At 36.9% G+C, this 16,381-nt stretch overlaps 1 protein-coding gene across 1 annotated transcript in view; it reads left to right on the top strand.

The window, feature by feature from the left end:
* The window catches only part of LOC145255634 (6-phosphogluconate dehydrogenase, decarboxylating-like), a 54,977-nt gene that overhangs the window by 9,936 nt on the left and 28,660 nt on the right, over positions 1–16,381 (top strand). The window contains exons 2-3 of the mRNA XM_080114163.1: positions 11,055–11,130; positions 15,022–15,201. Coding sequence (XP_079970289.1) covers positions 11,055–11,130; positions 15,022–15,201 — 256 coding nt within the window. The remainder of the gene's footprint in view (positions 1–11,054; positions 11,131–15,021; positions 15,202–16,381) is intronic.

Raw genomic sequence — 16,381 nt, 5'->3', positions numbered from 1 at the left:
AGCAAATTAAATAGACACGCAAGCTTCGTTGACAACTGAGATATTACGATTTACATGTGATATAAAAAGTTTAAAAAGTTGTTAGGCGAGCGACCGCTTCTCTGAAAAAAGCCTTTTGTAGACGTACAGAAAAAGTGAGCACACATACATACATACATTTTCGCTTTTATATATATAGATATCTTCATGCCTTGTCTGAAGCGATTTCTTCATAAAAAAAACGATTTGCTTTATTGTTATGAAGTTGAGAGCTTTGTTTAGCACTGCTTCCTCAGAGGAATTAAATGGTTCCAGCAACTGGCCCTGATGGCATCCCAATTATAGTGTTAAAAAAGCTTCAACCAGAACCTGCTCCCATACTTACGAAACTATTTAAGCGCTGCCTTAAGGAGAAGTGCTTTCCGACTCCCTGGAAGACCTCATCAGTTTGCCCTGTATTTAAGAATTCAGGTGATAAGTCATCTCCCTCTCAGTACAGACCAATAAGTCTCCTATGTGTTATGAGTAAGTTACTGGAATCCATATTAAATAGAGAAATAGTCAACCACCTCAGCAGGAATAACCTTCTTAGTGACACACAATATGGTTTCCGCTCTGCAAGATCTACCGCAGATGTGCTGACGGTTATATCCCACAGGATTAGTGAATCTCTTGACAAAGGCTTCCTTTCTAGGGCAATTGCTCTTGACATATCAAAGGCCTTCGACAAGGTATGGCATAAGGGTCTACTTCACAAGATTTCCAGCTATGGTATAACTGGAAATGTTTTCTCAATCATTAAATCATTTCTCTCCGATAGGCTCATAAGAGTAGTGGTAGATGGACAAAAATCGGAGGCCTGCAATATAAATGCTAGAGTCCCTCAGGGGTCAATCCTGGGCCCAACTCTCTTCCTGATCTACATCAATGACCTTCCTAAACACATACTTAAGTCATTCATTGACATCTATGCTGATGACACGACCATCTACGGCAAAACATCAAAGGCTGTAAATGACAAAGTTCTCTCTGGTTCTCTCTCCTCTGATCTCGAGCGCGTGGTTCAGTGGGGGAAGATGTGGCTGGTTACCTTTAATGCATCCAAAACCAAACTCTATCCTTACATCATCAACGCTCTGATCCCCATCTGGCATCAATTGTGATGGATGTCTCTCGTCTGGGTGAGGCCCCGTGTTTTGACAAGCTTCTGGGTTTGACCTTTACTCCTGATCTGAAATGGAACACGTACATCAAGTCTGTTGCCAAGGTCGCTGGAAAGATGGTGGGATCCTTCTACCGCTCCAGAAGATATCTCACTACTGATGCAATTCTCTATCTATATAAAAGCCAAGTACGTCCAAGGATGGAATACTGTTGCCATATCTGGGCAGGAGCTGCTAAAAACAGCCAATCCTGCCTTGACAGAGTACAAAATAGACTTCGTGGCTTAGTGGGGGGTGCCCTTTTCTCTACCCTGCAACCTCTCTCCCACAGAAGAGACGTTGCGAGCCTATCCTTGTTTTATCGTTATTTCCATGGCAGGTGCTCATCTGAACTCCAATCTCTGGTCCCCCCTCGCCAATCTTTCACGAAAAACACCCGTCTAGCTGAATCCACTGTGAAAAATTTCCCCCACTCTTTATCTGTGCCTAAATCAAAACGCGGATTCCATGAACAAAGCTTCTTTCTTAGAACTGCACGCCTGTGGAACTCTGTTCCGTCTGCCTGCTTCCCACCGGACTACAACTTGGATGTCTTCAAGTCCAATGTTAACAAATTCCTAATGAACCGCCCTCTTAAGTAAACACTTCATCAAATCTCCACACTAACGTAATGTACTTGCAATAACCCTTATCCCTGAGTGGCTTCCGGGCCTTGATAAGTGGTGATCACTGTGTAAAAAAAAAAAAAAAAATTCAAAATGTTTTGCAGATTCTGCAAGTCAAGTTTAAGATACATCTAATAAAGATTAGAGATTACATCAGTGGAAACGTTGTGACAATAACGCTCAAAATGAAACTAGTAGTCCAAATAATAGAAATTGTCAATCATCTCAAGATTCAGCAACAAGTAAATGCATTTACTTTTTTTCTATTACTCCTAATGATGGGACTGTCATTCTCATATTGTTTGGGCAACGTTTCGGTTGGATTAGCCTTCGACCGTCCTTAGGAATGTTGGTTGCTGTTTGGAAAAGAAAAAAGTTACTGGCTGCATAGATATTTTTGTAAGCAGACCAAGCCTAGGATTTAGTACCATTTGGGAGCCTCTACTTGTAGAAAAAAAAACAAACATTGTATATTCTTAAAATTTTGGCGATGAAAGGGAGATAATCCCTTGTTGATCTTTATTATAGTTGCCTCCCTTTCATCAACCAACTTTTTGCACAAATAGGAAACAATAATTATAAAATGCAGACTAACTCACAGAATACGAAAATATCTACAGAGCTAGTAACTTTTCTCTTCTCTTTTCCAAACAACAACAACGAACATGCCTAAGGAGAGTCAAAGGCCAATCCGACCAAAATGTTGCACAACACTCAAGATGAGAACAATAGTCCAATCAATAAAAGTAATATAAACAATCAGCCCTCATCTAAAAAATTTTAGAACTTTAACAGTTTCATTGTTTTAATTTTTCATTGTCTTGTGTTGAATTATGTTTTGTAAATGACTTCCAACTTTCTATCTGTTACCATCTTGCTTGTGTCGCCCACCAAGATTGTTTTCATCAACTGATTCTCTCCTGCCTTAACCAGCCTACCAAGTGGCTTCGGGTCATCAACATTAATACTTTAGAATGATTAATGGTGGGTGACAGGGCCATACTAGTTGAGACGTCATTGTGCAATGTATTTTCTTATGAAAATTCATTGTGTGAGACCGTCAATTTTCCAATGGACTAGAGCCAGGATAGTGTTTGTTTCATAATCAATTGCATTTTGCAGCTATACAAGAGTACAAGTTGGACATGTGTGCAATATATTGCCGATCTCACACACATACAATGAAATGGAATCCAACATTTTTCACTTTTTGGTCAAAATCTTCCCTTTTTTTTTTTTTTTTTTTTTTTCTTAGATTTGAATTTTGGCCAAATTTCTAGTGTTACCTCCCTTTTGTAACTATTTGACTGGATTTTATTTTCGTTTCTCTCTTTTGCTTTATCCAAAGATTGGACCTGCGATCGCCAGGTCACTTGATAATGAATCACTTTATTAACAGACTTAACAATTACGACTGTGTCTGCATCTCCCGACCGATTAACATAGCTCAAATGCATGTGCTGAAGTTTTTCTTTATCTTATTTTGTGCATGTTGATTGTCCAGTGTTAAGTTATATAGCTTCCAATTTGCATCCAGTATGGAAACGGCAAATACAGGTACAGATATAGACATTGTATACAATCATGTTAACACATCAGTTCTTATTAGATCACAAAAGTTAAGCAACATTGAGTCTAGTCAGTACCAGATAGGTGACCATTTGGTAATACCAGGTGCTGTATGTAGGACGTTGACTTCTTCCTGCGAAAACTGCAAAAAATCTCACATTGTCTCCTCTGCTTATAAGGTTATACAAGTGACTGGGGAACCTCTTGTGGACTTGATATTCCCATGAAACCTCCTCCTTCAGAGGAAGTGGGTTTGATTCGCTTAGGTTTGCATGGCATTTTATGCAACATTTATTGAACACTGATGTGAGTGTGTGTGATACCGTTATGGCTTGAGCTCAAAATGATACGACCAGGTTTGCCCCAATGCCAACCATGTTCTTTGTCTGACATTGAAATCCTTCTCTAATCATTCCCCTCATTGATCTTGTAATCACAACCAATTCCTGTTATTCACTGTTGGACTCTCTGCATGAACAGCCTTCCCCCACCCTCATAATATATCTGCTTTGGGCCACACATCTGATACATCAGATTGTGTCTCTCTCTAACCTCTGTCCCATCGACGAAATGTTGCATCCCTCTGCCTGTTCTACAAGTATTTTAATGGTGAATGCTCTGACGAACTACAAGCACTTGTACCCCTTCGATGTAAGTAACCCCGACAAGCAGCAAGATCTCACCCTTACACAGTAGATGTAAGAAAGCCTTCTACTCCAATAGTTTCTTCCCCAGAACTACTAGACTTTCGAACTCACTTCCGGTATTCTGCTTTCCCAACTGTACTGACATGCAGAAGTACAAGTGTAATGTGAACAGATATCTTGCTGCTCAACTCCCTACATAGTATCCCTGCAACTTATGCCCCCGATAGTAGCCCCTACATGAAAGCAGCACTGTGCCTTGTTTGGGGTAAAAATGGAATAAAAAATATATATATATTACAAGAAACCCGCCATGTTTGCCTGCTCCTCAGCTTTACCTTCACCAGAAACTAGATAGCTCTATCCTAAAACTCTCATCAACCTCTGTCCTGGGTAATTGCTCATGATGTCACTCTGTATAATATAATGGCTTTCGTATTTATATATAATTTTTTTTTGTATGGCATTCACCTAAGGTGGGTTGAACCAGCTTCCTCTAAAGAAGTAAATGCCAAGGGAATATTATATTAAATTCCCCAGTTACTTGTAAACCGTAAATCTGTTTTAATATTTGTTTAATTTCACTAATGTCTATGAAGTGGTTTTAGACAAAAAAACAAAACTGGTTTCAAATTGTTTTAGTGAAAATTGAATTTTGTTTCTCCTTCGCACAACGCTTATCGCAAAAAAAGATAAGGGTGTATACCCCATCATATTTGGTTTGATGTGCTTGGGTAGATTTTAGAAATTGAAACTAACCCAAACTAAGCATTTTCTTAAATTTTATTTCATACTAGCGGGGTTCCGGTGTGTTTGGAGGTGTGTGCTAAGCAAAAAAAAAAAAAAAAAAAAAAAGTGGTAGTAGGCAGGCAGGCTCGAACCTGTCATGCGAAGGTGAAAAAAAGTGAAAGAAAACCGACATCTTACCACTACGTCATGACGTGGCAGGGAGTGTAAAGCGTTCAAATTTAGCGATGTCAATCAAAAAGTTTACTTGCAGAAATGGATAGTTAAGTGACTGAGTTCATGCAGGTGCAGAAATGAATGTCTGGCTTTCTGCCGTTTTATTTTTTTGCTTCCCCACAATATTGGGGAAAACTAGCTCCCCACCCCAAAAAGGAGGACCTCTAATGAATAGCAGTTGTCTGATATGAAGGGTTTTCCCGACATTGATCAAAGCTGTGCTTTCTAGACGTACCCGCCAGGAAGGCCAGGCAGTCTGATTTGCTTCAATCAGTTTAGCTTTATTTATACGAAAAAGACAAACACTGGAAACCAGGGATTTTTTTTTTTTTTTTAAGTCGATCGAAATAAAAATAGAGACGTCTGTTTTCAAATCTGAGATATTATAATCTCGGAAGTATAAGGAAAACAATAAACAAGTATTATCAGCTCTTTTTATTGAGCACTATCTAACAACCTTGTTGAATTCATTAGTCCATTACTTTTGAATATAAAAACCCGAGTATATATATATATATATATATATATATATATATAATATATATATAACTTGAGTTCCTTCAGCTGTAATCGAAACTAAAACCAAAACTTATGAAATTTTCTTGATAAAATTATCTATAAAAAAAAAAATAGATGACTTGAGTGCCATTAGCTATAATCGAAACCAAAACTTGTGAAGAATTCTTGGTAAAATTATTTAGTACAAAAAATGGAAGTCCATAGCAATTAAACGACAGTCACTTGGATGTAAGTTTGACACACAAAATAAATAACATGCACTCTATCCTACTAATATTTAGATAACAGAACAGTAATTTTCGGTTTTTATTTTCCTTTGCATCATCTATATACAGGGCTCTATGGACAAATTTATCTTTAGTTGACCTTTGACAACTAAATATTTTCGTCTACTAGCCAACCCCACATGATTTTTAGAATGTGACGAGTATGCACATCATAAATTTTTTTTTTTTTTTTTTTTTTTTTTTAATAAATGAAATTCTAAATATACGACAAATTTCATGTTGACACTTGAAGGTATAAACATTCTAATTTCTTCAAATATTTTTTTAAACAGCCTTCGTTAAAAAAAAAAATAAATTGTTCTATTAAACTTTTATTGTTTAAATAATTTAACTTTGTTCGTTTTGTCACGGATGCGGGAGCGAGATGACACTTGAATCCAGCAACGACATTACAACCGCATATGATATATGGCGTTAAAGATTTAAGATAATTGACTATGCGATTCGCCATCTACATTAGTCGGGTCAACTGCGATAGACTCGCGTAGGAATACAAAATGAGCTTGAAATATATTTCGCGCTAGATTTGCGACGATTTATCAATTCAGGTGAAGAGAAAAAACACGTGAAGTACACGCAATATTTTTAAATTGCAACAACAGGTGGTTTAACCGTTTTATGTATATATTTTTGTAATAGTCGTCTATCCCCTAACAGTGACCATTGTATTTTTTTCTGTGACGTCAGCGAGTCACATGACCTTTGTAGAACTGCCTTCTATTTATGTAGGCCACCATTACACATTGACAAATTGGATCAAACAATGTGTGATATGAGAGGAGCTGAATCTACAACACGATGTCTAAAGTCGTGCTAAGATAGCGATCTTGTAAAACTTTAATTGCACGTACCCAAATATAAATAAATGTAAACTAATTATCTTTTAGAAAAGAAAACACAGCCATTTTTTGCACCAGTTTTATAAATCCCTCAGCAGTTTCTTTGAGAATTGAAACCTTACGATCCTTGTAATAGTCGCCTAATTGTGGCCATTTGTACTTTATTCTGTGACTTTAGTGAAGCAGCCTTCTATTTATGTAGGCTCGAGTAGGTTAATATGCATGATAGCCCAATTATTTTCTTTGCAGGAAAGCCATATTTATTTATTTTTTTATAAGTAATACTGATAAGAGAAAGATTTTATCAGCTTATCTGCTACGTCTTACTGGTGAATTCCTGTTTGATGCAACATCTTAAACACGCAGATCTAGTTGTCCTTTTTAACTTCTAATGGAATTTTCTGATTTCTCTGTTTACTCTAACCTTCTGTGGAAAATTTTGTTTTTAACACGATTTTTAAGCACATATGCCCAATCTTGCTAAAAAAAACCAAATTTTTTTTTTTTTTTTTTAACTCAATTTCTACTTTTGTAAAATTATTGTTGCATAAGAATTTCTAATTATGTGTCCTTGCCATAAGAGGGATAGACTAGGTATGGGGGAGGATGATAATAAATATGGTGAACAGGTAAGTCTTGGTTGTCATATTGACAAGCACTTTCAAGGCTGACAAGTCCTTGCAGATAAAATGCGTTTCTTTGAAGGCGAGGTCATAAAAGCAAATACGACAAGGAGGTCATTAACGACAAAGATACTTTAAATGGCAACTTTCTTCTAAATAGTCAGCCTATAGGTGATATGGGAGGAGGGAGGGTAAAAAGAAACAGGAATGCACAGAGGTTGCTGGGGAGGAGTAAGGGTATTGAAAATAAATTAGAATTGATAGATTGCTTGACTTTGTGAATTTGTGTATGCATATATGGATGTAATATATAAAAGCGAGAGTTTCAGGTGGAAGGTATAAGGTTCGACTTCAATAACTAGAAATAAAACTCACTCCATGCTGAATTCTGAATGACTGGTCATTAAATATAGTTCGATTTCACAAAGATCACACGTGTTCTGATTGGTTGCTTTGTCAATGATCATGGACTTAGTCCGTTTTTTATTTTTTTTAAGATACTTGTGCAGAGTGTATGCCCATCTCATCAACCTTGATTACATTCCGGCAACTTCTAGTGCAGAGGTTTGCGTTCCGGCAACTTCTAGTGCAGATGTTTGCGATTTTTGGCTCTTGGTAAATGTCCCAACCATCCAGGCTGCCATTTAAAAAAAATTGTTTTTTTTTGTTTTTTGGTCCTCCGATTTATCAGAGTGGGACCTATGTTTTCAGTGGCGTCCGTTCGTCTGGACGATTCCTGGATAACCATCCATTACTTTTTTCTGAAATTTTGTCACACGTACTTTAATAGATGTGCACAACAATAAAGTCTTTTTTTAACAAAATTCTCGTTGCACCACCAGGGGCTGAAAAGGGATAAAAAAAATGGCACTTTTTGCTCCATAAGTTTTTATCTGTCCATTAGATTTCACTGAAACTTTGCCAAAATGTAAAGGCAATTGTTCCCAATATACATTCAGTATCGCTGACCCTGGCAAAATTCTGATTTGCGTCCCCCAAGGGCTGGACTTAGTCATTTTTTTTTTTTTTTTTTTTTTTAAATTGAAAAAAAAAAAAAATTGCCTTACAAACCACAACTTTCTCATTTTTGGTTATCCGTCCCTCACATTTCACTCATAGAGGGGGGACCATGCACACAGTTTTTTTGTTTTTTTTTTTAATTAAAGCAAGAGTTTCAGAGTCGGATGGTATACAGTTCGGCTTCAACTACTAAGAATCTAGAAATCACGGTCTTGTATTTTCTTTTTGTTTCATTTTACTTCAGTCAAAGTTCTCAAAAAAAAAATCAAGATCTCCTTCCTGAGGGTAACGCTTGATACTTTATACAACGTGACCCAAAAAAAAAAAAAAAAACTAAATGGGGGCCATCTAGGACATATACTGTAGAACGGAGAAAAAAAGGCCAAAGACCGTAGTGTTTTGATGTGATGTTTTGAATATAATAAACTAGTTATGACCAAAGTTTCATTTCATTCGGACAAAACACTAAGAAACGAGGCCTAATTAGTGAGGCCTGTTTTTTTTTTTGTTTTTTTTAGGGTCACCCTGTATAAGATAGATATTCAAATATTTTATTAAAGTTCTCCTTTACATCTCAAACATTGCACCAACGGTTACGGAAACAAGCGTCCACCCGGTATATCTTTCTTGTAGTCTTTCGGTCTTACTGGATTGCAGGATAAGAATTAATCTAATCTGGCGGAGTACCCAGCTGCATTCTGTCACTTGAGGTAATAACATAAGGTACATAATTTCTCATAATAAATCTCACCTTTCTGTTTAAATGTATGTATGTATGTCTACCTAAAACTTTCGACAGAGGCAATGGATTTTCACGAGATCGATATCGTTTTGAAGATCAACCCTTCGGTCGACAAATATCAGAAAATTGGCTAAAAACATTAATTCCTTCACCCTCAATTGGGCACTTTTCTACAGGTAGAGGTCGCTTTTCTCACCAATATTTTCGAAAGTCATCCCCTCTCTTTGATTGACTAGCCCTAATTTAAACCTTTGCCACTTCTGGTTTGGCGGTGGATGCAACAGCAAAAACGTCATTTTTTTTTTTTTTTTTTTTTTTTTTTTTTTCTCCACATTCTTTTCCTCCTTCACAGTACAGGTCAGAGCCTGCCTGTCTACTTCCAGTTTTTTTTCTTTTGCTCAACACACACCTCCAGACACCCGGGCAACGCTGATCACCTAGGCTAGTTCCTCATAAAAGCCAGTGTTGGTTAGCCGTATTGAAGTATGGTCATATCAGGTTGTCCTGACAAACTCCTATGTAGAGAGACCTTAGATACATGATAATGTCTAGTATGAATTCAAGTTCTTTCCTGTATTTTGAATTAGTTTGTGTTACCTGCTAGGAAAGATCCTTACGTGTCTTCGGTCTCTCTCTCTACAAAGGGTTTGCCAGAATAATCTAGCATGAGGATAGTTCACCTCGCGAATAAACCTTGACTCAATATTGAAAATAACACAGTATTCAAAGCTCAAATAAGATCTCTTGACACTTCTATACATTGGGTCATATGAGGTTGCTGGAGAGAGAGAAGGGTATTAGTAAATTAGAATTGATGGATTGCTTTACTTTGTGAATGTATGTGTGCATGCGGATGTAATATATGAAAATGAGTTATGAAGGAAGAATATATAAGGTCCGACTCTGACTCCTCATTTTGACGTTTTCTGATCTGTTGATTCTTTAGAGATTAAAAGATCTAGCACTGAATAACTCCTGCCAAACTCTCCATCACTCTTACGTTGATATCGCAACCCTGTTTAGAGCCATATAGAAACAGGGTTGCAGAGTCTGTATAAGGTTTTGACTCGTTGGTATAGCGGTTGCCATCGATTTGCTGTTTTTATAACTTATTGTAATACACCTTTCTATTCTAGTTGCTTATTTCCCAAAACTGCAGGTTTGTGGAACTCTTACTGCTGACTGTTTTCCTCCTACCTATAACTTTTTTTTTTTTTAGTTTTTGCCATCACCTGTGGTTACAATAATCATCTTTCGTTCTTGTTAGCACCTTACATCAAGTGGTTTTGCATCTTGTCTGGAGTGATTTCCATAAAAAAAAAAAACAGCAGATGCAAAATTAGAATATATGAGGTCCAACTCTGATGATTCTAAGAATCTCCAACTCCTTATTTTAAAATTTTCCATATTCAAACTCTGTTGATTCCTCGAATGTTAATCTGACTCCAACTTAGCATTTTTAAGAGTTGAATCCTGAGTCCTTCCATAATATTTGACTCTGAAAAATGGAATCTGTGGACAAGTCCGGCTGAACAAGTGTGGACAAGCAAAAAACTGGGATGCTTGCATTTGAATCGATCAGTGTGGTACAATAGAACCATTTGAATTGGTCACAAGTTCTATCCCAGCTAGTGGCACCTTTGAAATTGGATGTAATGAAACTGTCCAGATGTTGTTGAATGCTAATAGCCTAAGATATGGCGGATCCAGTGTTCGCTACAACCCAGGAAATAGGGTTATGGGCAGGTTTGCACAGTCAGTCTGAATTGGGCTCATAATAAGGCCATCTTGACCCCTTCGGACTGTGCAGCTAATTGCTATGGCACCACTTTGTATAGTACAATAGACCCATTGCTTCTAATTTTTTTTTTTTTTTTTTTTTTTTACCTAATCTCTTGCAATGGTCCTAGTTGGGCAAATTCGCTTAGGTTTCCTTTAACAAAAATCAAATCTGTTTGCTTTCAAGGGAAGCCGCTAGCTTATCAAGGAAAATGTTTGCTTAAAAGTTTTTTCTGATTATTTTATTATTTTATCTTTCCAGGGCAGATATTGCACTTATTGGACTCGCAGTTATGGGTCAGAATCTCATCCTCAATATGAACGATCATGGATTTGTCGTAAGTAAAAGAATTTTTTTTTTTTTTTTTTACGTTCATTCACCTCAAAATAAGACCTAATGGGCTACTGCCAATTAAAAACCATATCTATATTAAGGTAGCAATTGTGCAGTGAAGTGTTTGTTAACATTACATTTAATTATTAAAAACATTTTAAGGACTTTCCTGAATCAGTAACTTAATAAGTATTTGTTAAAAGAAAATCAATAAAGGCAAGACACTTTAAACACTGACTGTCACTCTCCACCTCTCTCTCTCTCTCTACCTCTCTCTCTCTCCACCTCTCTCTCTCTCTCGTTCTCTACCTCACTGTCTCTGTCCCTCTCACCATCAATACAGCAACAGAGATGAAACTTTCAGGTTGTGAATGTGTAAGTTCAGTCATTATAACAATGCAATTTGCAATCCCCTTTGACCCATTCTGGTGGAATAAAAAAAAAAAAGGAGGCATTACATTTAGACTGACTTTCGTTTATATCCGGAAATCTGTTTCATCTTCCACAGGAAATCATCAGGCCAAAATGCCTTAATTGCCACATATATTTTCATTACTTAGATATATATATATATATATATATATATATATATATATATATAACTAGCAGGGGTACCTGGTGATGCCCGGGTCTGTTGCAGTGGTGTAGTAAGGGTGGGTATAAAAAAACAACCTTGGGAGGGGGGAACAAGTGTGGAGAGAGGTGTCAAAAAAATAGTGGTAGTAGGCTGGAACCCATAACACGAAAGAGGAAAAGGTTTTAAAAAAAAAAAAACGTGACGCGTTAGCTGATGTCGTCATTGCACAAGCAGAAGTTGAGTGTGCCAAATTTAAGCGTAGTCAATCGAACTTACAATGGTTTAAATACTTTGGGTATTTATTTGACGGCAAATTAGACACAAGGTCGGTTTTCATGTGGGGGGGGGGGACTAGCTCCCCCAAAAAAGGGGGCACTCTGATAGCATCCAAAAAAAATAGTAATTGTCTCGGTATGAAGGTTTTCCCCTACATTGACCGAAGACCAATTCGTGAAGCATCAGAAATCCCAGCCTCAAGGCCAAGCTTCCCGCTTTTTTTTAACAGTTTCACTTTATACGAAAAAGCCAAACAAACACCTGAAATGATGCCACGGTGGGAATTTTGTTTAACTCTATCAAAAAAAGGAAAGAAAGGATGTCCGTTTGCGAATGCAAGATATTACGATCTGGGAAGTATGCGAAAACTTCTCATGGAATCTGACGTGAGAATCCCGATGCAAAAAAACTTTTCGTGGGCATACACAAATGCTTGCACCTATTTTGCCTTTTACATAGACTATCCTGGGTGCCCGGCATTGCCCAGGTGTTTGGAGGTATGTGTTGAGCAAAAAAAAAAGTTGTAGTAGGCAGGCAGGCTCGAACTCATACTGCGAAGGAGGAAAAGAATTTGGAAAAAGAGGATAGTGAATTCAATGAGTTGGTAATTAACTTTTTACCCAGGTGGAGGATATTGGCACAAGGACAAAAAAAAAAAAAAATTTTTTTTTAAATGATAGGTGGGATCGAACTCTAAGATATAGGGTAATTAGTATTCCTCGCTAACGATTAGGCGAAAGGATAGTAAATTCAATGAGTTGGTAATTAACTTAGAAGTCACATCTTTTAAATTGGCTGGGGGCCAGGTTAGCTTCCTGCTTTCTGTCGTTTAATTTATTTGCTTCTCCACGAAAACAAATTAGACACAAGGTCATTTTTAATGTAGAGGAAAACCAGCTCCTCTCAAAAAGGGGGCACTCTGGTAGTATCCAAAAAAAATAATTTTCTCAGTAGGAAGGGTTTCCCCTACATTGACCGAGGACCAATTAACTGGAGTGAAGCATCAGAAATTCCGGCCCGAAGACTAAGAAATACTTTGTTGCTTTTTCAAACAGTTTCACTTCATACGAAAAAGCCAAACAAAGAGCTGAGACGCCGCCACGGTGGGAATTTTGTTTAACTCTATCAAAAAGAAAAGATAGAGACAATGCCATTTGCGAATGCGAGATATTATGATCAGGGAAGTATGCAAAACCTTCTTGCGGAATCTGACCAATGCTAGAAGCCCAATGCAAAAGCCTTTGGCAGACATACACAAACACTTGCGCCCATTTTGCCTTTATATATTAGACTAGCGAGGGGTACCTGGCGTTGCTCGGGTGTTTGGAGGTGTGTGTGGAAACTCCGGGGGGGGGGGGGGTTAAAAAAAAAAAAAACAAGTATGAGGATCGAACCCAAACCCTTGAGGCAAAGTTGTAAATTAAAGTGTGTGAAAAAAAAAAGTGCTATGTTAATCATTGCCCCACCACGATATGCTAACGGAAACACGTTTGAATTTATTTAATTACTTGGATTTGGCAGGTGCCCGTTTTAATGAGTTAATGAGGTCAAGTTTGACTGCGGGATAATATTCATTTACTGCGGAACGCTTTTTTTTATTTTTATTTTCCCAAGATGTTATAGGAAAAAGACTAACCCACATGTGGCGAGCAACAAATGTCGAATATTTATCTTCCCGAAATCGAGCAAATTGAATAGACAGGCGAGCTTCGTTGTTAACTGTGAGATATTACGATTTATATGTGATATAAAAAGTTTTAAAAAGTTGTGAAGCAAGCGACCGCTTCTCTGAAAAAAAACTTTTGTAGACATACAGAAAAAGCGAACACACATACATTACATACATACATTTTCGCGAACATACATACATACATACATTTTCGCTTTTATATTTTTATAGATGGATTTTCCCATCGATTTTAGTGTTAGGTTTACATAGCAACTTTTGGAAATTGACGCAGCTGATTTGTTTATAATGGTGAAGGTTTTGTATAAAACCATCCACACTTTTTGAAACTACTGCTAATTTCAGTTGTGCAATTTAATGCCAGAGATAAAGCATACAGTAGACCTCGGGTTTTACATCAGAGTTTTCCTTCTCCTAGATACATGTCTTAACAAAGACTGAGGATACAAGTTAATACGTGTCTTTATTCTCAATTCACAAATAGGCCCCAACTTTAATTTTATTTAAAGGGGCTTATAGCTATAATATTTTATATGCATATATTTATGAATAAATAGAACATAGCGATAGCTGGTATCATCTTTTTTATTACTGCAGTTATTGTTATACTTAATTTTTTAAATCTTTATAACTGACTAGCGAGGAGTACCCGGCGTTTCCCGGGTGTTTGAAGGTGGGGGGGGGGGGTAAAAAAAAAAGTAAGTATGAGGATCAAACCCGAACCGTTGAGGCAAAGTTATAAATTAAAGTGTGAAAAAAAAAAAGTGCGACGTTAACCATTGCCCCACCGCGAGATGCTAACGGAAACACGTTTGAATTTATTTAATTAATTGGATTTAGCAGGTACCCGTTTTAATGAGTTAATGAGGTCAAGTTTGACTGCGGGATAGTATTTACTGAACGCTTTTTTTTTCCCCCCAAGATGTTATAGGAAAAAGACTAACCCACATGCGGCGAGCGACAAATATTGAATATTTATCTTCTTGAAATCGAGCAAATTAAATAGACAGGCGAGCTTCGTTAACTGTGAGATATTACGATTTATATGTGATATAAAAAGTTTTAAAAAGTTGTGAACCGACCGACTGCTTCTCTGAAAGAAGCCTTTTGTAGACACACAGAAAAAGCGAACACGCACACACATACATACATACATACATTTTCGCTTTTATATTTATAGATAATGATATATCGTTTATAAATGTCATGTCTGTTACAAGCGATATGATGATGATATCATTTATAAAACAATAGTTGATTAATATTTTTAATTCATAAGCATTATTTCTTTGAATTTCAGAAAGTCAATCTTTTTAATTTTGTTTTTTCTCCATTTTTTTTTTTTTTTTTCTTAGGTATGTGCCTTCAACAGAACAGTCTCAAAAGTGACACAATTCCTTGAGAACGAAGCGAAGGGCACCAAAGTGATTGGCGCTACTTCTCTTGAAGACATGGTATCCAAATTGAAGAAACCTCGTCGGGTAATGTTGTTGGTCAAAGCTGGTCAAGCAGTTGATGATTTCATCAATAAATTGGTAAGTTAAAAAGAATCCGATGAAAATTGAACTCTCCAGTCTCTGAATGATCATCTTGTTTATGTTTTTGGGTGGCATCATTTATGTAAGCGCAAATATCACCAAACTAGCTGGACATCCGGCATTGCCCGGTTGTACAATACACTTAAACATGATATTTTAATTTATTTGGAGTATGTATTGTTATAAAATCAATCCTCTATTGATTATTATATATTACGAGCAATAATTTGCCTGGTGGACTAATTTGCAAAAAAATTTTTTTTAATAATGTCGTTCATGAAATTCCGTCTGTGTTTGTTTACAATATCACGTCAGCTTATATTTGAGCTTAACGATCTTAAAAATAGTTTTTCTTCTTTTATAAATGTTTTTGGGTGGCATCATTTATGTAGTGCAAATATCAACAAACTAGCTGAACGGCCGGCATTGCCCGGTCGTACAATATACTTAAACATATTTTAATTTATGCAGATTGCGTATGTATCGTTATAAAATCAATCCTCTGCTGATTATTATATATTATGAGGAATAATTTGCGCAGTGGATTAATTTGCAAAACAACAAAAAAATTTTTAAATAATAATAATAATGTCATTCATGAAATTCCGTCTGAAATTTGCAAAAGATAGGCTCAGCCGTTTTGGAACCGATGAAAATTGAACTCTCCAGTCTCTGAATGATCATCTTTGTTTTTGGGTGGCATCATTTATGTAGCGCAAATATCACCAAACTAGCTGGACTTCCGGCATTGCCCGGTTGTACAATACACTTAAACATGATATTTTAATTTATTTGGAGTATGTATTATTATAGAATCAATCTTCCATTGGTTATATTTTTATTTTATCTTATTTTTTTTTTATTACATTTCCACCCCAAACAAGCCACATTGCCACTTTGGTGTAGGGGGCTACTATCAAGGGCAACAACTACTGGGGTACTATTTAGGGATTTGGGTAGCAAGATGTCAGTTCACGTTACACTTGAACTTCTGCACGTCAATACAGCTGGGGAAGCAGGGACCTGGAATGGAATTCCAAAGTCTAGCGGTTCTGGGGAAGAAACTATTGGAGTAGAAAGACCTTTTACATCTGGGGATCTCTACTGTGTGGGGGTGGGATTTTGCAGCCTGTCGGGTTTGTCGAGGGTGTTTACGTCATGGGGGCACAAGTGCTTG

The sequence above is a fragment of the Euprymna scolopes genome, chromosome 31 (assembly GCF_053919585.1).
Source record: "Euprymna scolopes isolate OS-2025 chromosome 31, ASM5391958v1, whole genome shotgun sequence".
Lineage (NCBI taxonomy): Eukaryota > Metazoa > Mollusca > Cephalopoda > Sepiida > Sepiolidae > Euprymna > Euprymna scolopes.
Note: the sequence above shows the minus strand (reverse complement) of the source record. Positions and strands in the feature narration are given on the sequence as shown.